The sequence below is a fragment of the Chanodichthys erythropterus genome, chromosome 21 (genome assembly GCF_024489055.1).
Source record: "Chanodichthys erythropterus isolate Z2021 chromosome 21, ASM2448905v1, whole genome shotgun sequence".
NCBI lineage: Eukaryota > Metazoa > Chordata > Actinopteri > Cypriniformes > Xenocyprididae > Chanodichthys > Chanodichthys erythropterus.
The window spans coordinates 22,535,508-22,550,168 of NC_090241.1; the positions used below are offsets into that span (position 1 = coordinate 22,535,508).

At 37.4% G+C, this 14,661-nt stretch overlaps 1 protein-coding gene across 4 annotated transcripts; it reads right to left on the reverse strand.

Moving 5' to 3' along the window:
* Nucleotides 1–199: 199 nt before the first annotated feature.
* LOC137011604 (transmembrane protein 125) lies at nt 200–14,447 on the reverse strand. Of its 4 annotated transcripts, none has more exons than XM_067374580.1 (4): nt 14,121–14,446; nt 5,711–6,102; nt 5,333–5,449; nt 201–2,012 (listed from the first exon to the last, which is right to left on the reverse strand). In XM_067374580.1, the coding sequence occupies exon 4, from the start codon at nt 1,946–1,948 to the stop codon at nt 1,277–1,279; it is 672 nt and encodes a 223-aa protein (XP_067230681.1). In that variant the 5' UTR covers nt 1,949–2,012; nt 5,333–5,449; nt 5,711–6,102; nt 14,121–14,446; the 3' UTR covers nt 201–1,276. The 4 variants fall into 4 exon arrangements, with proteins under 4 accessions (XP_067230682.1, XP_067230683.1, XP_067230681.1 ...); XM_067374579.1 differs by having other exon boundaries at nt 5,544–6,102; XM_067374581.1 differs by lacking the exon at nt 5,333–5,449 and having other exon boundaries at nt 200–2,012; nt 14,121–14,447.
* Nucleotides 14,448–14,661: the final 214 nt, after the last annotated feature.

Sequence of the window (14,661 nt, forward strand, 5' to 3'; positions counted from 1 at the left end):
GAGGCCTCACTGAGCCATCGGATTTCAACTAAAATATCTTAATTTGTGTTCCGAAGATTAACGAAGGTCTTACGGGTGTGGAACGGCATGAGGGTAAATAATAAATGACAGAATTTTCATTTTTGGGTGAACTAACCCTTTAATAAATAGAACATTACATAGTGTAAAAATACAAAATAGAATTTTATTTGGTCTCTCTTTTTATGTAATGTTAACTTAATCAGGAAAATTGTGTAACTGTGACATAAATGAGGACGTTGCCTCCTCGTTTTAAAACACCACCACACACCACATTGTGAGGCTTTTGTTATCTTATTATTTTAATTTCTTTTCTATATAAAGCACTTTGAATTACTTTGAATTGTATGAAATGTGGCCTACTATACAAATAAACTTGCCTTACCTTGCCTTACTTTCAATGTAGCTTAGGTGTGTCCGAGGTGTGTTGCTGCCTGTTTTTCTGAAGTAATTTCTCCAAAGTTGTCACAGCAGAGCCTAAATGTTTGTTTAGTATGCATACAAATTGAAATAGATTTCCACTAAATGGCTACAACCTGCCATCTGTTTATCTCCATCTGTTTGTAAATGTTTTTCATAAGCCCTTCTGAACAAAATACCAATAATTTGCATCAAAGTGTAAATCAACTTCCACAATCACAATAACCCCCTTTTCTTGGAATCATTTACAAAAAACAAAACAAAAACACCAATAAACGTGCTCACATTCTCCAGATTGACAATCTGATCCTTTATTTGATCCACAGCTTCGCCTGCACAGATTGTAGTGTAAAATCACAGGCATGCAAAATGACACAGCTGGTCAATTCACTCACTCACACACACATACACACATCAGAGCCACTGAAGACAACCTCAGCTGGACAACCGCTTTTTATGCTCACCTTTGCCCGCATAAATAAAGCCATCAAGGGCACACACACATAATGTAGTTGTCCAATAGCAATGAAGAGAAAGCAGCATGTTTTACCTAAAATCAATTCACTGAAGATCAATCTTTAGATTGTTTTTGTGCTTTTTCAGTACTTTTAACTGTACTTTATTGGAAAGAAGCATGTAAATGATGAATGTTTGTGCTTATACCTTCAAAGATTTAATGCCTAAAACCTTGAGCCAAAATATAAATCAGTTTGTTTGTGAAATGCAATTGTAAATGTCACATGTGATTTGTGCCTTAGTTTAATAGGTGCAAAGTTTCTTTGAGAGCATTTTAGTTCATGTTCAGTGAAAGAATGGCGTATTTATTTTGCAGTCCCAGTTATATCAGTTGGGCCAGACTCGAAGCAGTCTCTCTTCTCCTTGCCTGCATCTGGCCTGAAATGCTGAAGATCCCCACTGTCCTCTCCCACCGTCTTTGTCCTGGCCCTGTCCTCTCTAAGAGAAAAGCTGCTGCGGCATATATGCTGACCGCTAACACTGTGAAACTCCCAACCACCAGCATCACCAACCCAGATATATACATATCATTCAGTGCCTTGCCGGGTTTGGGCATGTGGTAGGCCAAGGCCACGTCTAGGAGCACAGCCCCACAGATGAGCAGAGATATTCCCGTGATCAACATGATGAGGACGTCAGATAAACCGCCACTTTTTAGCATGTTGATCCGGCGCCTGCTACGCACGCAGTTCATGTCCTGGACAGCGGAGCTCAGCAGCTGCTTTAGGAGGACGGCCAGAGCGAGAAGGCAAAGAGTGGTTCCAGCGCCCAGCCGCCACTCACTGGAAAGGCTGGTGGTGGTGGAAAGGAGGCCTACGCCACCCAGGCCGCAGCCTAAGATCAAGGCCACTGAAGCGCAATAGCATAATAATGATTTGCGTGGCTCACTGAACCACCAGAGCTCCACCTGCTCTTCCAGGAGGTTCTGCTGGATGCGAGCCGGGTCAGGATGGGGGTGGCCCCTCGGAGGGGAATAGTCCTCCAGTTCTGACATGATGTTCACTGCTAATGATGCTCAGGACTGGTCCCAACTGTGAGAGGACACCTGGCTAGAGTTCCTGGGGAAAACAAGATTGAAATTAGGTAAGAAGTTGCCATGTGTATAGTTGACAAAACATGAAAAAAATCCTGTTCAATTCACAAAAAGAGATTCACAGTGAGAATGTTTCAGGCATTATGTAAATGCATTTTAGTTTGTATATTTCAGTTCATTACTGAATATTTAATTATTATTGATATACTGTAATATACCAACCTACTTATAACCTATATAAAATCTGATTTTCTACCTTAAAATACATAGCACTACCATAAAAATTCAAGAAGTAAAATAAAAGGGCACATGATCAATTAAAGGCTGTCAAAATGCCATCAGGGTAGCACATATCAATAAAATAAAGCTCTAAACATTAAATAAATAACATAAAATGTAACAAAATACTGTGTAACTGATTATGAAAATAGGAAGAAACATGATTAATTATTTAAAATATACCAAAATGAGGCGCATCACGCTGGGACATCTAGAGACATCTTTTTACGTGTTTTTACCATAAATTTAATATATTAAAAAATTATTAGGGATGCACAATATATCGGCCACCATATCAGTAACAGCCAACATATGTTCATTTTTAATGTTATCGTTATCAGCCCGATAAGAAAATTTGGCCAATATATTAAAGCCGATAAATAATGGATGGATTTCCTTCAGCTGAGACACTTCAGATGCGCACTATCTGCCGTTATGGTTTTGAATTGCTTGAGATATGATTGAAATCACTTCAAAAAGGAAAATACAGTTAAGTGCAACATGTGCAGTGCAAATCTGTGATACAGGCCAGATAACATTATAATCAGAACACACTATAATGTGATTGTGACATGGCTTTTAATGGTGAGATCGGCCAATATATCGGTTACCGGCTTTCAAATATAAAGAATCAGTTCGGTGCATCCCTAAAAATTATAATTTTACTGTAAATTATATAAATTAAATTACCCATTAAATTCTATATAAATTCATATATATATGTCACTGCATAAATTATAGTAAGCAATTAACAGGTTTTCACTTTAGCATTATTACATTTTTTTTTTCCCATTCAAAATGATGAACAGTTTATACTGTTACTGGTATGTTAAATGGCACATCCCTCCCACCACTCTCTAAAATATGCAAAAATGTACAAAATGTTGCAAATATTATGTAAATTATTCAGTGAGGTTTTAAAACACCATTCTGGAGTCAGACCAAGCTGCTTAATGATTAAAACACAGCTTTATTTTTAAAGCTGTTCTTAAAATCAATTTATGATGTAATCAAACAATGGAAACAAGGTTTAATTTAAACACTTGTGTTTAGTCTAAAGCATGTTAATGTGGCTGGGGATGACCATTTGGATGTGTGTAGAGAGAGAATAAAGATTTTAAGTAGTTAGAGAAGACAATTTCCCTTCTGCTCAGGGGCTCAAGCCTTAATTCCTTTACAAATGGCCTGTCTCTGTGGTCCCTGTGACCCTCAAGGTTGCAGGACAGCTTGTCTTTACAATCCCGTAAGTGGCTTTGCCTTCACAGTCAGCACTGCTGCACCAGCAAACCACATCTGCTCTTAAACTACAATGCATACATTATAATCACAGACCAAGACAAACTATATTTCTTTTTATCCAGGACCAGTGTCATTCATTTGCACTGTTTGTTCAAAGTGCATGTGTAGCAGTAGGGGTTGTGTACATGTACGTTTGTGAAGCTTTGATAATTAAGTCCCTGTGGACCTGAGTCTCATATCACTGACATACTGCTTCCATGTGACTGAGGTGAGGCATGAAGAAAGAAAAGTCAATCAAGAAAGCCCATGAAAACAAAAACACTAAAGTCCATGATAATATTGCAATGATTGTTAAAGAGATTCTGTCATAATAGAATTTTTAAAGAATAATAATAGTCACTTTTTTTCAGTACCATTATGAATGGGGACATTCAAGCTTCAAAAAAGAAGTGAAATAACCATAAAAGTGGTTCAAAAATGATTCATTCTTTTGAGTCAAAAGCTTTTCAATTAATCTGATGATCCAGTTCACAAAACCAGTCTGAATGATTTGTTTATTAATTAGATTCATCTGCTTCTTGAGTTCAACTCACTGACTCATTTATTTATTCAGTGTTTATCTTCACTGGATGGATAGATTAACAGTAAGTAACATCTTAAATTTTGGTCTGTTGTAAAGGTGCTGTGTGTAAATTTAAGCGGCATCTAGCAGTGAGGTTGCGAACTGCAACTAACGGCGCACACCCCTCCCTTATGAGGAAGCTACGATGGCCGTCTGGCCGACATGTCGTCGTCTGAGAGAGCAGAGAGTAGCTTGTGTTAAGCAGTGAGGTTTCTTCTTACCTCTAACAAAGAACGGTCTCTGCTTCTAATAAACCAGATGACTGCTACTACTACTACGTGCTTATTCAACGAAGTGACGATGCAAGCTGCCTCTAAAAACACAAACGATTTAGAAGAAGAACAACATAGTGACGAAACGCGCTCGGTAGAGTGTTTGTCCGTTTAGGGCTGCTGTAGAAACATGCCGGTGCATAATGACGACTTGACATGGAGGTGTATAAGATAGAAAAGGCTCATTTTAAGGTAATACAAACATAACGGTTCATTAAGTAAGGTCTTTATGTACCACTGAAAACATAGTTATGTATATTATACTGTATTTCTGTCAAATGATCCCCCAAATTTTACTCATTGACCTTAAACACTAAGTCATCGAAAGTAGGAAGCCTTTGAATATAGTCATATGGACCACTTTGTGAATCTCCATTGTGTTTCACAAAAGAAAGAACAGGTTTGAAACAACATGAGGGCGTGTAAATGCTGACAGAATGTTCATTTTGAGTGCTATTTCTATAATAATTAATAACAATGGCTAATGTTTCTTTTACTGCTGGCCAGAAAGCAATGACAACAAACACAGCACTAACTTTGTACTGTTTGTTGGTCTTTGTACTATTTCTGCATTCCCAGGTAGTTCAACCTGCATTATCTCATCTGCCCAATTTAATGAGAGCTCTTCAATCCTATTAAGTAGACTCAGCCTTTTGAATCTTTTATCAAAATATCATGAACATCATCTTGGATGACTGCCTTATGTTATAGTAGAAGTGTACTCACCCTAAAGAATTACTGTATAAAGTAGTGGCAGAGCAGTTTATCATTCACTGGTGCATTCACTTTCAGTCATTTCCCCAACAGAGTGTGGAGAGAGAAAAGACAGCAAGGAAATATTCTATATCACCTCAGGGTTGGGACTTGCTTATTATTTGTGTCCTTCACCTTAGCTTATACTTAAAAAGAAATCATTTCTAATAATATACTGACTCAGTTTTGATTTGCAGTGGCTCCTTGGGAAGTTTTCCTCTTTAGTTTTGTGATGTCACTGACAGGTGCAGTCCAGACTCCAGAGTATATTTATAAGGCTGCCTGCATGAACACAAACTGAAAGTGTGCAAGACGCAGTTGTTAGTTTTAAAGCATTTGTAATTATTATTAGTCAGATTCCTTTAGGCTGACATGGTATCGATGGAAAAACCTTCTAAATGGCTGATCTATCAGTGTAGCGGCCTTGGGGCTGGACAGCCGTCCAACTTAGACCTCAATTTAAAAAACAGTCCACAGTCAGTTTGCCTACAAGGTCTCTCTGAGGTTATTTCATAGGCAAAATGTCCCTGGCTGTCAGTGCATGAGTGATCCACAAACCAGGACAGAGGTGTTCAGCTTTAGTAGCATCTTGACAGTGTTCCTCCTCCTCTTCCTTAGCTCATGTTTCTGTTGGCTATTGAAGCTTGGTGGTTTTCTTGAAGATTTAGAGCAAACGGCATCTTTCCCGACAGGTGTGAATGCTGAGCATTGTGGCAGGCCAAGCGCACTATTCATTCTCTAGTCAAGCGGTACACTGTTATATCTCTGACTGCACGTCTCTGATGTATCTGCAAAAGAAGCGTTCATAAAGCAGGCTCTTGTCTTGTCTCCGGTCACCATACAACAGCTGATGCCTTGTCTAGCATACTCTTCTCTGCCTGGTTGCTAGACAAAAACAATGGAGCAAGTCTCTGAGTCCTTCTCCAGGCCAGGAGGAAACAGGTCACTATCTGTGTGGAGACAAAAGAAGCAAAGAATAACAGCTTGATGGGAAGGGGATGTGTAAAGGATATGCAGTATGTCTAATTCATCAGGGTTTAACAAATTGCTTTTGATTGTTAAGGGAGGAGACTGCTGTGAAGATCTGAGCAGGGGCAGAACTTGCCTTTTCCATATGGTAACAGAACAATCTTTGCAACAAGGTGGAAGTGGATGGAAAATGTCCAGAAAACCTTCATGAAATATTAATTTTTTATTTAAAGCTATTTTCCCAAGCAATATCAATATATTCCGAAGCCATGTCTGCTTGCTTTATCTATTGAAAGTCTGTCATATATTAGCTCCTATAGAGGCACCATTTTCAGGAATCATAAGTGCACACTCACCACAATGGTTTTTCCAAAAAGAAGGGAATTTAATTATGTTGCCTTTAAAGATACATCAATTAAAGGATTGGGACTGCATGTATCAGACAAGTTCAGTGAAAAAATAAATCCAAGATGGTGGATGAAGTGAGATATTAATTAAGTCAATATTAGCTGCATCTGAATATGCATACTTCCCAACTATATACCCAGCTAACAAAAAATGTTAGAACGTTTTGCTAACATTTACATTAAAGGTGCCGTAGAACGTCTTTTTAAAAGATGTAATATAAGTCTAAGGTGTCCCCTCAATGTGTCTGTGAAGTTACAGCTCAAAATACTCCATAGATCTTTTTTTATTAATTTTTTAACTGCCTATTTTGGGGCATCATTAATAGGATTTTGGCTGCGGCCCCTTTAAATGCTCACGCTCTGCACCCACGGAGCTCGCGCTTGCCTTTAACAGCATAAACAAAGTTCACACAGCTAATATAACCCTGAAAATTGTTCTCTACTTGTGTAATGCTTGAACATGAGCTGGCATATGCAAATATTGGGAGCGTACGCCCCGACTGTTACGTAACAGTCGTGTTGTTGAGATTCACCTATTTGTCAGAGGTCTTTTAAACAAATTAGATTTATATAAGAAGGAGGAAACAATGGTGTTTGAGACTCACTGTAAGTCAATTCCATGTACTGAACTCTTGTTATTTAACTATGCCAAGATAAATTCAATTTTTAATTCTAGTGCACCTTTAAGTTTCGAAAATATTACTTCAGAATGTTCTCGGAATGTTTAAAACGTCCCATTTTTTATGTTTTATTTCTTAGTTATGTGAATGTTAGAGAAAACGTTAGAGAATTTTGCAATTATCATTAATATAATAATCATTTTGCAAGTATTATGGAAATTTCACTTTTGAATGTTCTCTGAACCATCTGAAAGAAGTAGTAAGTAGTAACATTTAAAAACATTAGACTAGCATCCAAATAAAATGTTTCAGAAAAATGTTCAATGAATGATATATAAATAACATTTTTATGCTAATATTTTGATATATTATTATTGACCAGATAATTTTAAATGAACATTCATAAAACATGCAAAGTAACCGGATGACCTGTTAGTTGTAGTAGTAGACCTACTACAGACCTACTACAGACCACTGTTCAGCAAGTCTGTTTCTTCCTCAAATGTTTAAAGGTGCTCTAAGTGATCCTGGGTGGAGTAACTTCCTGTTGACGTTCGAAGTGTTGTCAAACAAAACAGAGGCTAGCTAGACCCTTCCTCCTCCCCCTCCCCTCCGTGCTTCCTGAAACAGTCACGAACGCGCATTTAAAATCATTCTTGTCAGTTATTGGCTGGAGCATGTTTATTATGTTTTGTGTGTTTTGCAGTTTGTTTTTATTGCCGTTTTTGGAGCTTGTGGCGACTACAGAGATCGCGTTTTTTTACTGTGTGTTCAGGGGACAGAGATCCTTCAAGGGTTAGTTCGTCCAAAAATGAAATTTCTGTCATTAATTACTCTCCATCATTTCATTTCAAATCCATAAGACCTTCGTTCATCTTCAGAACACAAATTAAGATGTTTTTGATGAAATGCGAGAGATATATGACATGTCCATATACAACAATATAATAAACGCTTTCAAGTTCCAGAAAGGTATTAAAGACATAGTTAAAACAGTTGACGTGATTGCAGTGGTTCAACCTTAATTTTATGAAGCGATGAGAATACTATGAAAATAATGGCTTTATTCAACAATCTCTTCTCATCCCTGTTATTATCCTTACGCAGTTGCCAGAGTAAGCACGGTGAAGTCTTCCGTGTTTAAGTCTGAATTCCAGCTCAGTATTGGCCAAAGCTGCACACATGAGCAGCACAACACATGCATGTGATGTTGACACAGGTGCCGGCCAATAATGAGTCAGGGTTCTGACGTAGAACCTGGAAGAGCTGGACGTAAACAACGTATGAGAATGACACAGAAGGGAACATATTGTTGAATCAATTCTTTATTTTTGTTTTTGTGCACAAAAAGTATCTTTGTAGCTTCATAAAATTAAGGTTGAACCACTGCAGTCACGTCAATTGTTTTAACAATGTCTTTAGTACCTTTCTGTAACTTGAAAGTGTTGATTACATTGCTGTATATGGACGAGTCATATACCTCTCAGATTTCCTAAAAAATATCTTAATTTGTGTTCCGAAGATGAACGAAGGTCTTACGGGTGTGGAACAACATGAGGGGGTGTGATTAATGACAGAAATTTCATTTTTGGGTGAACTAACACTTTAAGATTTAAATTACAGAAAAACAGTTTATAATGAAGTACAGACAATGCTAATGGCATTACAAGCACACAACAGGCTAAAACTCTAAATTTCACTCATTAGTATTAAATAAGTTATGTTGTGGTATATCTGAAAAGGAAGGAATGCATCACAAACTATTTTGTATAAGATTTGGGTTCTGGAGGGCTAAGAGTAAGTTGTTATGGTTATGCTTCTTGCTGCCCCTCTCTCCTACTTGCTTAATCCACATTTTATCAGCCTGCACACATGGCTCAAGTTACTGTCAGGCATAACCTCAGGAACAAACCGCAAACAGCAGCTGGCTTGGACCCTGCCTTTAGAGCTACATAAACCACCCTTGATTTTTCACTCTTAATCTCTTATTATTTCAACTGAGAAATCCGCACTATCGCAGTATCTTATCTGTCTCTTATTTCCCCCTATGTTGCACTGCCGTTCTGGTGGCTGGGGAGGAATAGCCTTTTTGAAAAGCAAAATACACTCCAGCTCCCAGTGCTCTTTCTTTTCATCATAAAAGTTAACATATGCCATGTACCTTATTCTATCATTTCACTTCAAGACTCAGTGGTGTCATTATATCCTCTCTTTCCATCAGTATACTTTCCCTAAAGAACACTCCTTCATTCCAACCCCTCACTGCAGCTTACCGCCACATCCGTAGAAGGAAATAGAACATAAAATGACATTATAAAGACAGATTACTCAATCTTACTCTGCGTAAAATCTCAATGTCCTCTATGTATGATTAACTCGACAACAATAGACCTGGTACGGCTTATACGGGTGTGCAAATACCATAGAAACAACATGAGTCATATGTCTCAGTAAAGACTGGAAATACAATACACGATTTTTGCCAATTTGCAGTTTGGACGTGTCAACGCTACTTGCCAAAAGTCAGAACAGTCTGCAGATTTTGGGTAGTTGAAAGTCTTGAATGCAGTACACAACTTCCAAAATTGGAACAGATTTTAAAACATTAGGCATTAGGGGTGTAACGGAACACAAAAGTCATGGTTCGGTACGTACCTCGATTTTGGGGTCAAGGTTAGTTACGATTTCGGTACAATAGGAGAAATGATAACACTTTAATTTAGGATTTTCCAATTCTCACTATTAACTAATTATTAACTATGATTTTTGCCTCAATAAACCCCTAATTACTGCTTATTAATAGATAGTAAGGTAGTTAAGTTTAGGTATTGGGATTATGGGATGTAGAATATATAGGCATGCAGAATAAGGCATTAATACCTGCTTTATAAGTACTAATAAGCAGCTAATATCCTAGTAATATGCATGCTAATAAACAACTAGTTAATAGTGAGAAAAGGAACAAATCCACAATGCTAGGTTTATTTGATTTTATTTTGAACAGACAGTAGTGCAATCACAGTTTGTTCCACCTAGCAACATTTAGTCCCCTAGTTGTTACAGTAAAGCCTCCTATAGTGTATTAAGCACTAAGCAGTAAACTGAATGCACTCTTGCAAAGGTCATATTGTTTTTTGCAGTGCTGATAAAAAAACAAAAGATATTTTGTCACAATCAGCTACAAAACTCAAAAGGATCTTGTGTTATAAAAGTATAAAGTAAATAAGAATAATGAAAAATAAACTTGTGAATTAGTAGTGTTACAGTTGGCTCCACTAAAATTATATTTAAACAAAGCTTAAGCCCAACCCTCCTATACTTAATTTTCCGTGTTCCGCTCCGGAACTTAGTTGAGTGTGCGAGCCTTTCAAAGTATTCTTCTGTATCCATGAGCACAGAAAGATGCATTCAACATGTGCACACTATCTAGTGGACTTTGTTTTCAAGTGCTGAAGTCATTCTCGTATGCGCTATTCTTCTTCTGCTCTTTTTCCTGTTGTGGCAGTTAGCAAACAGCGTTATATTACTGCGTGCGCCCCCTTATGAATTGGAGTGTTGATCACTCGTGACTGACTGTATTCGTCATCTGATTGCATACACCGAACCGTGACCTCCGTACCGTATGGTTCAGGACGAATACATGTACTGTCACACCCCTATTAGGCATCATACATTAGCGACTTTTTACTAGCGAGAAAATCTAGGCATCATATTAAACATCTGAGGATCACACACACTCAGACTTTCAAGTTGTTCTGAAAACAACAAACTCACACAGAAACATGCGCCTCGGCTCAAAATATGAAACATGTTTGATATCCTCCGGGTGGATGGAATCAAAGTCTGAAGCTAAAAAATTGGAGTCTGTGCCCATCATACACCACACTATTTTTCTGTCAAATCTGTCAACTCCGTCTGGCCAAAATCTGCAGACTGGCTCTAACTTTCAGCAACTAGAATTGACTTCCAGACTGCAAATTGTGGAAAAAAAATCAGTGCAAAAAATCGTCTAATGTATTCCAGCCAAAAGTTGACAGATTTAGCAGAAAATACGAACATATTATGTATTATGGGCACAGATTCTTTGCTTCAGACTGTGATTCCATCCGGTCGAAAGATATCAAACATGTTTTATATTTTGAGCCGATTTTAGAACACATATGGTTTTCAGTTGTCATGCATCTCCTAGCAACAAGGTGCATGTTTCTGCATAATTTTGTTGTGTTCAGCACAACATGAATGTCTGGTAGTGTGTAAACCTCAAACGTTTAGTATGATTCCCATTTTTCACTGTAATCATTTTCAAAGTCAGCAATTCCTAGTCGGTTCAGATTTTAAAAATCATGTAGTGTATTCCAGCTTTAAGGGTGCTATTTTATCTTGTACGGTTCTGTATTCACTGCTGTTTGGTGCTTGATTTTCCTGTTTTGGGCACAGCTGCAATATTAAGCACTAATTAAATCACCAATTAACAGGCCCGTCCACCCAGCTCCACACTGCTGACAAAAGGAAAAATGTTCACCTCTCTTCCTGCCTACCTCTCTCCCTTTCATTCTCAAAACAGTGACAGTATCCAGAATGTTCAGTTCTGGCCTCTAGGATAGCAGAAATGTGAACATAGTCCTTAATGCAATACAAAAATAGGGCAACTATCCAATTTGGCCACTGAGCTCCACTCTGTGACCTGACCTCCATCTGTGACATAGACACCAGTACGGTTCAGACACCTGGACCTACTCTTTCACTCTTTAGGGCACGGTTTCGTTCTCACTGGCTGTCTCCGTGTCTGTCACAGAATATTCTGGAATATACACTCTTGGGATGTTTGGATGTTGCCGAGTGCTGTCATGCACCTGTCGTTTTTAAAGATCTGTGCTATCTCTGAGGAAAGAATGAGGAAGGAGCCCAGAGTGTTGGTTTGCTTGGCATCTGGAAGCATAACTTTGAGAGTTCTTTCTTTCTTTGCAGATATATTTGTAAAAACTCTCTATCATAACTCCAAATATGGATGTTCATCCTTTTATTAAAAAAAAAAAAAAAAAAAAAAAAGTACTGTTAAATACTAGTAATGATATCCGATGATGCTACCATGGAACATATTCATCTGCCATAGTATTTACAAGATACTTCAAAGAATCCTACAGTATAATACGATGAAACATTTGGTACTTTTTCTAGAACTATCTGACATTTACATTTTTGTTTATACTTTCTTTGTCCTATTTTGTCATGTCTTTTACCGGATGGTACAGTTATCATATGTCATTGTAGGTACATGCCCAACAATTAAGTCACAATAAAACAATAAAATGTCATAAATGTAATTTTACTTTCTATCCATGATATGACATTTTGTCATATCATCCTCCAGTGTAGCTGATTTGTTGCATTAACAATGGTTTAAAAGAGGGTAACCATGATTAATTACTATCTTTTTCTCTCTAAACTATTACCCTGTCACTGTAAAGCACTGTTCACACTCTGCATAGAAAGGGCACCTACAGCATTAAAATAATTTGCTTCACTTTTATTTTATGATACAGAACCATTTTAACTATACAGATGGGAGACATTACCTTTCTTTCCCTATAGGCTGTTATGTAGTACTGTTACAGTTCTGCAGCTCCTCCTTAGTATTTTCCTGTCACTTGACTCATATTAGTTCATCTTTAAACCACAATGTGTTTAACATGTACACCATAATTGTCTACAATAAACATCATCTGATAATTATATTGCTTCCTCATTCCAAATGTCTAGTATACTGGATAGATTTGTTTTAGATTATAAATGTTTTGTTATATATGTTCTACACAACTTATAGAACATATAGACTGGGAATTTGTGTGAAGATTTATTTTGGTCAGCTCAGATATAAAATCAGAAATGGCAGCATGTGACAAAGACCCTCCACACCCCTGACACCAAATAAGTTGAATGCAGTTTGCATATTTGTCATAATAGAATGTTACTTTTATGAAAATTGAATGGTGTGTACACTGGATGTTTGTTTATATAATTGCAAAAGGACCTGCTCCAGGCAATAAATGAATACATTTTGTTCATTAGTAGGCCTATTACTCACAAATGTTCTCAAGTAACTAGATTATAGTGTTAAAAAAGTATTAAAATGCTTTAGTAGGCTTAATTATTAATATTTTATCTGATAAAGCTGATGACATGCAGTATATACAGAAAATGTGCTGAACTTGTTTTATGATGTAACACTGTTGAAAGCACTGGTGAATAATCTTATATTTACATTGCATTTATCAGGATAATATTTTGTGTGCTTAAGTCCATATATCCAGTATGTTAGTTACAGTCCTAAAGTGAAGTTTTAGGAGTGCTGATATTATATTCTGGGATGCTTCACTTTTTATATCAGAGTTTGAGGCATCTGGGTGACATGAAATTGGGGACTATTTTCCTTGGCAGAGGAAAAAAAGTAAAAAAAATAAAATCAAATAATAATAATAATAAAAAAGTGGCCAAATCTTTCATTTTTATATTAAACAACACAATATCAGTCCTATTGTAGTAGGCTACGATCAGCACAACATGTTCATATTGAGTAGAGCACTCTTGCTTGTGCGATATTGGTTAATGTATATTATTATATAATTCCCTGTCACATAAAAAAATTGTTTTTTTTATATACAGTAATTAAACATTAAGTAAACATTGCATGTTTCCCATCTCAGTATATGGATGATATAAACAGTTTTGAATATCTACCCTTCATACATTTGTTTACAAAATGTTTCCTCATGTTGAGACGAATTTCCAGAAGTGAAAAGCACACTTTTAAAGAAGAAAGTCCTTAAACTCCAGTACAAAGTTTACATGTCATGCGAAGCTTTATCAAGGTGTATGTCCTCTTATCTGTCTAATGTATAACTCGTAACAAATATATTTCTCATTAAACCTAAAAGAGTTCGAAGGCGTACATCAAAACGCTTCCGTTCTTACCTGTGATGCTCTGGCAGGCAGCACACCATCCCGAACCATATCAGCCACTAATATACACAGCAAGAAAAATACAGCCGATATGTCTGAGAGGTGAAACGCGCTCAGCTAAAAGAGACGTCAAGTTTAATGTAAGTCTCGCTCAGTAATCCCGACCATATCAGGTTGTCATCGCGAATGGCGTTGCAGGTGCAGTGCTCGTTCAGCCCGGACTTTTGCCCTCCGCTCGGAGGAGTGGTCTCTCCTCTCATTGCTACTCTGCTCGCGGAGCTTGTAGTTCAGCTGGGGAGTGTGTGTGTGACCTCGCCGCTCCCCTCCAGTGGGACACCTGCAGCGATAAGAAGCTTCTAGTCCAAAGGTCTGACGTTAAAAGACGCCAATTAAAAACACAAAAAAATTTCAGTTTGTTTGCTCAAGCTGCGTCGCGTTTCAAGTATCGTCTGCGTGACAAAATGCTCCTACCTGGAAATCGTTACCTGCTCTGTTTGCTGTATAAACGGAAACCCTAGCATGACCAGTGTTTATGAATAGATCACTCAGGCTA

Bases quoted from the DNA above. Each gene is read 5' to 3' on its own strand.
- LOC137011604 (XM_067374581.1), bottom strand. From the start codon at position 1,948: ATGTCAGAACTGGAGGACTATTCCCCTCCGAGGGGCCACCCCCATCCT.